Source organism: Arachis stenosperma, chromosome 1, assembly GCF_014773155.1.
Source record: "Arachis stenosperma cultivar V10309 chromosome 1, arast.V10309.gnm1.PFL2, whole genome shotgun sequence".
In the NCBI taxonomy this organism is placed as follows: Eukaryota; Viridiplantae; Streptophyta; class Magnoliopsida; order Fabales; family Fabaceae; genus Arachis; species Arachis stenosperma.
Genome location: NC_080377.1, coordinates 605,456 through 613,673, shown reverse-complemented (window position 1 = coordinate 613,673; position 8,218 = coordinate 605,456). Strand labels below are relative to the sequence as shown.

The 8,218-nt window shown below is 31.2% G+C and overlaps 1 protein-coding gene across 1 annotated transcript; it reads left to right on the top strand.

The window, feature by feature from the left end:
- The first annotated feature begins 3,166 nt into the window (after window positions 1–3,166).
- On the top strand, window positions 3,167–8,011 carry LOC130973471 (GDSL esterase/lipase At2g23540). The gene is made up of 5 exons (XM_057898020.1): window positions 3,167–3,465; window positions 4,115–4,245; window positions 4,354–4,602; window positions 6,186–6,441; window positions 7,292–8,011. Exons 1-5 carry the CDS (start codon window positions 3,216–3,218, stop codon window positions 7,513–7,515), a joined length of 1,110 nt encoding a protein of 369 aa, XP_057754003.1. The 5' UTR covers window positions 3,167–3,215; the 3' UTR covers window positions 7,516–8,011.
- The last annotated feature ends 207 nt before the right edge of the window (window positions 8,012–8,218 follow it).

The following is an 8,218-nucleotide window of genomic DNA, read 5'->3' as shown; positions in this document are numbered from 1 at the left end:
GCAGCAATAAACAAGCAAGGATTGGCACTTGATAATGTGAACAAGCAATGAACAAATTAAACCAGCCCTGAACCAGCTATAAACCAAACAAAATTGGCACTTGATAATGTGAACAAGCAATGAACAAATTAAACTAGCAAAGCAGCAATAAACACTAAACAGAATTTGCAAATTGAACTTGGCAATGAACAAATTGAACTTGGCAAATTAAACACTAAACAGAACAAAACTTGATAATCTCAAATTAAACCAGCAATGAACCAAACAAGCAATGAACAAGCAATAAACCTTTATACCAACAAATTGAAGTTGGCAATAAACAGCAATAAACCAAACAATAAACAAGCAAGGAACCAGAAACTGAAAGCCTCTATTTTAGAAGCCAAATTCAAAACTTTGATCCTACAAATAAATTGAAAAAAAAAACAACTCCAATCATTCACCTATATCTGAAGTAAAAGGCAAACTATTTACTATTTTTCCATTGTTTTGCCCGTTTCTGTATTCATGTGAACAAACTGAACATTGAACAAAGTCACAAATTGAACAAACTAAACAAATTGAACATTGAACAATAACCATTAACCAGCAAGCACCAAGCAGCAATACCAACAACAAGGCAAGAATGCATCAGTAAAGTTTACCTGAATAGATGGCTCGGGCTCCATATGCACTTGAATCGATGGCTGTGTGGGAGGCTTTCTGGGTGGAGGCGGCGAGGTCGGAGGTGGTGAGGTGACCCTACAGAACCCAGAAACGCTGTTGGGTGGAGGCTTTCTGGATGGAGGCGGTGACGTCAGAGGTGGTGAGGTCGGAGGTCCTGTGGGTGGGTGGGTGACTGGGTATTCGTGTTCGCGGTGGGTGGGTGACTGCTGCCTTCGACTTCGAGTATCAAGGACAAGGAGTGCAAAAGGTGGGTGACTGCTGGCCGTTTGGGTGCGTGGGTGCGTGGGTGGTGGCTCCGATCTGGGGTTTGGGCGGCGGGGTTAGGTTTCCATGGGGGGAGGGGAGGGACTCGCGCAGCCTGTAAGTGTAACGCGTTTGGGGGGTGGGGTTGGGGTAGTTTTAATTTTAGGGTTTTCTGAAGAACCGGTTCGATTCGATTCGGTTAGAATTTTGGTGGCAAAAATCGAAAACCGAACCAAACCGTAAAAAAACTGCAAAACATCACTTTTTTCGGTTTTTTGGTTTTCGATTAATTCGATTTTCGATTTTTTCGGTTCAGTCCATCGGTTTAGTTCGATTCGGATCGGTTTTGAACACCCCTGATGGTGGGTATGTATTTCATAGCGCAATTAACTATAAGATGTTGGATAGCATATTTGAGTTCTCTTTTTTATAAAGCTCAAAATCATCGTCTGGTAATAACCAAAATCTAATATATAAAGGCAAAATCATGCTATATAAGTTAACAGTGTTTCATTTAGAGACAGAAAGACGTAGCATTAAGAACATCTATTTTATAACATAAATGTTTTTTTCATTTGCCTTAGCTTCTTCTTCATTCTCGTTTATATACATCTTAACAAAAAAAAAAAAAAAAAGCCAAATAGGAGAAAATTCGTGTATATATAAGCACATTTCTAACACCAAGATTGTTTTCTTTTCTAATTCTCTTCTATGTCATTTTCTTGTTCCTTAACAATATTATCAGATAAAAAAATTTATTACAAATTTTATATCTATAAAAAATTATAAATTTTTATTAAGTTTATAAGTATAGAATAACTATCGATAGTTGAACTAAGAGACAATCATTCCTACATGTGAGAGTAGCTAGGAATGATGAGAGAAATATATATTACAATCCCTGTATTTATTAAAAGATAAGATCTCTATGGAATTTATATATGTTAGGTAGTCCTCATGTGTTAAAAATCAGGTTTTGATGCATTTGCTTTTTCACCACGGAAAACACGCACAAAACAAATAACACCACTAAGCCATGCAAAGCGGTGGTGGGACGGTTGGTGATGAATTGTGCAAGATAAGGGCTTATGAGTTAGGATTAGAAAGGATATAAAATAGAATTGACTAAGGACTAGAAATGAGATGGGTTTGAGAATGAAATTAAGATTAGAGAAAGGAATAATAGTTTAAAAAGATCAGTTATTTACATATGCTATCTCACGTTATTTTTCACATTATGTTATCAGTTATTTTTCACTTTATGTCATTATTTTCTCAAAAACAAAATAACAAAAGAAACTTAAAATAATTGTTTTTGTGCTTTTTAGGACTGTTTTAAGGAAATAAAATGTTAAATCACAATAGAATAGGGGTGACAACATGTATCCTATTTGCGGGTAAGGTAGGGTACGGGTTGGGTTCTCATGCGGGTCGGGTAGGGTGTGGGTTGAGTCTCAACCCTACCCGACCAACCCGCACCCTATATACGTATATGTTATATATTTATATAAAGATATGTTTTAAGTGAATGTTGAACCAAAAATCTCTTGCTAAATGTAAAAGATCTTTAGCCACTAAAAAAAATTATTAATTGATAATTTAATATTTTTTTTATATAAAATTCAATTTTATTTTAAATTATCATGAAATTATATAATAATTTTACATTTTTTTTATAATCCGCAGATAGAATCGGGTACCCGCGAGTTGAGAACGAGTAAAATTAGGGTTGAAATATTCTCAATTCGCGAATAGGGTTAGAATTGGCTTCAAACCTTACCTATTGCCACCCCTAAGTCAGAACGTTACCAATGAGAGGGGAGATAAGAGAAAAAAATATAACCTGTGTTTATCCGAGTTGTTGAATGTAGATGGACTGCTACTTACTCAAGCTAAAGGAGTCATACACTTATTGTATCCAACATTAGGAATTTGATGGGAAATAACCGCTTTCAACATACATCTTTTAATTACGATCACCAACTGGCACCTAAGTCCCCTAGAACTTTCTTCACCTAAGTCATCATTAATAAAATAAGACACCATGTGACTTATTTGCAGGATTAACTTATTATAAAAGCAAAATCTCCAATACCTAGCGCCTATTCTGAATTTCTGATGGCCAACCCACTTGAAAAAATAAGTGAGCTAAAGATGGGGTCAAACCAAATCAAACTTCTTCATTGAGGCAAGGTTACAAGTTTCTCTAATGGGGTTAAAAAGTTGTTCCATATAATGATGAGCTGCTTCAAATGCTTCTATTGTGCTTCAAATTTGGTTAAGTGTCTACTTGGAGCATCAAAGCCATGGCCTTCAATAAGCGTTTTGAAATCCTGGCCCTTTTAATTTTGGTTGTGAATAATGTTGCTGCTCAGAAGAAGGATGGGTTAGGAGCTTCTTTTATATTTGGAGACTCCTTGGTGGATGCTGGAAATAACAACTATCTTTCAACTCTTTCTAAAGCAAATATTCCTCCTAATGGAATTGATTTCAAGGCCTCTGGGGGGAACCCCACTGGCCGTTATACCAATGGTAGAACCATCGGTGACATTGTAGGTAAGAATTATTTGTCCCATGCATTTTCTCTGTGTTTGGCCGATTACGAAATTTAGGTACAGTGGACTTCACGTGAAGTTGATAGTTTAGAGCCCTAAGATGAAAATTTAGTCAAATCAGTCAAACCATCTAACAGCTCTCACCTATCAACTTCACGTAAAATCGACTACATCTGAGTTTCTACCAAAATATATATTAAAATATAAAATATATATTAAAATTAAATTAAATAATACATATATTTATACATAAATAATTTGATGACTAAATTTTAATGTGTACATAATATTTTTTCTTTGAATAATACTCAAAAACTCTCCTAAAATAAAGAAACCCATACGATATTTTGTTATTATAAAAATAGCTTTGGCATACTTTTAATGTTTTTTAAAATAATAGTATTTAAATATGAGAAATTTTTAAATAACTAATTAAACTTTTTTGCATTTGTCCTATATTTGAGTCAACATTACTTAACTTTTTTTATATTATAAACCCTACTCTTGGTGTATAAAAGAGTGATAAATGTATTATTTTCCCTTCTTTTTAAGCACATTTGTTATCATCATATAACCTATTTTCCCCCTAAATATGGTGCCTTGCTTTTAAGAAAAGAAAAATAAAACAATAAAATAAAAACTATTTTCAGGAGAGGAATTGGGACAACCAAATTATGCTGTCCCATTTTTGGCCCCAAATGCAACTGGGAAAGCTATACTTTACGGAGTGAATTATGCTTCAGGAGGAGGAGGAATTCTTAATGCAACTGGAAGAATATTTGTCAGTATTGGAAACTCCCTTAAATAATTTCTTAATAGTTCTATTCATTCTATGTAGAAAGAAAAATGATTGTTATATGTTTTATGCCATGTGCATAACTTTTTGCAGGTGAATAGGATAGGGCTTGATATTCAAGTAGATTACTTCAGCATAACAAGAAAGGAGATTGATAAATTGCTAGGTGAATCAAAAGCCAAAGAGTACATAATGAAGAAATCAATTTTCTCCATTACTATTGGAGCCAACGATTTCCTCAACAATTATCTTCTCCCAGTTCTCTCTATTGGGGCCAGAATTTCTCAAAGCCCAGATGGTTTCATAGATGACATGATTACTCATTTCAGGGCCCAACTTACTGTAAGCAACTTTATCAATAGGATTGGTTCAAGACCCCCCCCCCCAAAAAAAAAAAAAGGATTGGTTTGACCAGATTATCGATTTTTTTAATATTTATTCTGTTTTTTAATTATATAATTATTTTGTTGAACTTTATAGTTCTTCAAAATTTTTAAATAGGTACTTATAATTTTTTTCTTCTAATTGAGTCATTGTACCAATTTTTTTTATTGGGTCCTTATATATATTTTTTTTATTTGAATCTCTGTACTATTTTTTTTAGTTAGGTCCCTATACAATTAAACTAGTTACTGTTAAGAGGGATTTAATTAAAAAAAAAAAATCAGTACAGAGACCAAATTAAAAAAAAAATATAAAGACCTAATTAAAAATTTTGTAAAATTATAAAAACTAATAGAATAATTAAATCTTTTTTAATCGAATTATTGACAATCAATTTTTATCATAAATTAGACCAATTTAGAGATTGAATTTTGGTTAAACTGATTGAATCAACTAGTTGGATCTAGTTCTTATAACCATGTTTAGAAGATATAAAGTGAAATATAAATAAGGTATACTAAACGAAAATTGAGAAGCATAAAATAAAAATTAAATTTACTAAATGATCAAAAGTAGTAAAATATAAGTGAAGTATAAATGTACAAGAATGATGAATGTAGCTAGCAATTGACTAATCTTAACCATGTATATCATCAAGATGTAATTAGTTTCTAATCAACAGTTTAGATACTCTAAGTAATATATTATACCTTCAGTCTTCAAAGAAGTATTTATTAAAAATAAGGTGAAAGTTTACTTTCTTTTATCCTTAACATTTTTGAAATTCTGCAAAATTACTCATAATATTTAATTAGACTTAATTTTATTCCTAACATTAATTTTTTTGCAATTAATTTTCAGTCAATTTTTTTCAGTTTTACCCTACTAACCCCAAATTTTTCCGAGACCTCACTATTGCCATCAGAAAGATATACTTTATAAAAAAAATATATGATAAATATTAAAAATCATCAAAATTTATTGTTTTTTTGTTATTATTTAGTTATTAACTTAATTTTTTTAGTCCGGTTTAGTAATTTAATAAAATATTTTATTTTATACTTTTAAATATTAATAATATATTGATAGCCAAAAATAATAAATTCAGATGACATCTAGCATTTTTCAAAAAATATTTTACATGTGACTTATCATGAGTTAAGCTCCACTTTAATCCATGAAATTGACAAATTGCACTAATTTGGATTTTTGTCCCTTATCAATAAAGAAAACAATATTAAAAAAGAGAAAGTCTAGGAATTAACACTTTTATTAAAATCTGTTCCGCAAATAAAAAATGAATAATTCTCCACTATTAAATAAAATCTCACAGCATTAAAAATATTATTAATAACTAATTGATTGTTACAAATCATAAAATTTACTAGCCCTATAATTCCTCTTAAAGAAAACAATATTAAACAGTATTGTGTAGCTTAACCGGAGCTGTTAAAGTAAACAATATTAAAGAAAATGCGATGAAGTTCATGAAACGCAAATACTTTAATTATCTTCACAAACTTTGTGTGTTTGATCTGCAGAGACTTTACGAATTGGATGCTCGGAAGTTTGTGATTGGGAACGTTGGTCCAATAGGGTGTATTCCATACCAGAAAACGATAAATCAGCTGAATGAAGATGAGTGCGTGGATTTGGCAAACAAGCTTGCGCTTCAGTACAATGCCCGATTGAAGGATTTGCTCGCTGAGCTCAACGATAACCTCCCCGGAGCCACCTTTGTCCTTGCAAATGTCTATGAGTTAGTCATGGAACTCATAAAAAATTATGACAAATATGGTAAATAATTATCCCTTGCTCTTTTTAGTCTTACTCTGTCTCCACTCTCCACACAATTAACAAGTCACAACAGAGAATATTTTTTTCAAAGAGTGCTAGCAGTAAGTAGTTTTTATGATTTTTTTTTCTTTTTTGGTCACTACAGCTTTTATACAGTAATCAATTAGTTATTATCTATGAAACGCGACACTTTACTAAATTGTCTTATCTGCGTGTTGGACACATTTTATTCTGAATACACCTAAATATCTGTCCAGTTTTATTCTTAATATATATTTTTTAAATAAATTTAGATATAATATATATTATTATTTATTAAAACAAAAAATATTTTAAATACTTGATATAATTAATATAAGACATTAAAAATAATTAAAAATTTTAATTTATATTTTAATATCAATAAAATATCAAAATATCATTATGATTTATCATAAAACCACTCACCCCAAAAGTTTAAACACCTTTCGAATCTAAAACTCTGATATCATATCATGATATCACTCATTCGAGAAGTTTTTACTGATAGAAAAATGTAATACTAATAGTTATATCTCTAATACTCTCTAAACCTCCATTATATATATTGTACAAATATTCCATTAACTTCTTATACTTTCCCATATTGTATATGTATGCGTATCCTCGTATCATATAAGATTTTAAAATTTGCGTGTCGATATTTTTTATGTCATGTCTCGTATCGTACATTTCAGTGTCTATGTATCATAAATTATTATTAGTATTTTTAATAATATAAAATTACATCTAATAATATGAAATTCTTTTATTAATTAAATACAAATCAGATTTTAATAAAAATGGTAGCTGCATACATTTATTTTTTCAGGATTCACAACAGCAAGTAGAGCATGTTGCGGAAACGGGGGCCAGTTTGCAGGGATAATCCCATGTGGACCCACTTCAAGTATGTGCACCGATAGGTACAAGCATGTCTTCTGGGATCCCTACCATCCAAGCGAGGCTGCAAACTTAATCCTCGCCAAGCAGCTTCTTGATGGAGACACCAGATACATTTCTCCTATCAATCTCAGGCAGCTCCGGGATCTTTGATCTTTCACTTTCTGTACCCAATATTTGTCTCCACTTTACATACAATACCATTATTAAACACCTATTTTAATTTTTCTTCACTAAACTATCAAAAACATTCACAAAAGATTGAAATGCGAACGAAATTAATCGTAAATGATGGAAACTCATTTGGTAATTATGTTAAATTTGTGTCCCTTTGTCAAAATTGACCAACCCTTGACTTTTGCCCTGGTAATAAAATGGAAGATAACATATACAAGCATCTGATAAGGTTTGGTCATTTTTGTTGAATACACATAATCATATATAATTATCATATGAATTTCTATTTTTTATTTTTGTTTTCGTTCACGTTTTTATCTTTTTGCAAATATTTTTGGTAATTTAGTTTTCTGTGTTGTATTTGTTGTCTATGAAACTGTAGCCGTGAAGAAGCACCTTTTGTGGATTGGCTTCTTTTTATTAATTACTGTAAAAAATACATGTAGTTTCACAGTCGTCACTTGTTTAATTACCTTTGTGTTTTTTTAGTATTAATTTACATTGACATGTTGATAAATGATAAAGTATTCCCAAAAAATTGGACCTTGCCCTTCATTGGGTATACAAAGAAAATCAAGTAGTTTTTGATTTGTACTCACTATCACTTCCGCGCTTTGGTACTTTAAAATGGAAATGGGTCTTCTCATGTAAAAAAAAAAAAAAAAAAAATACTTAAAGA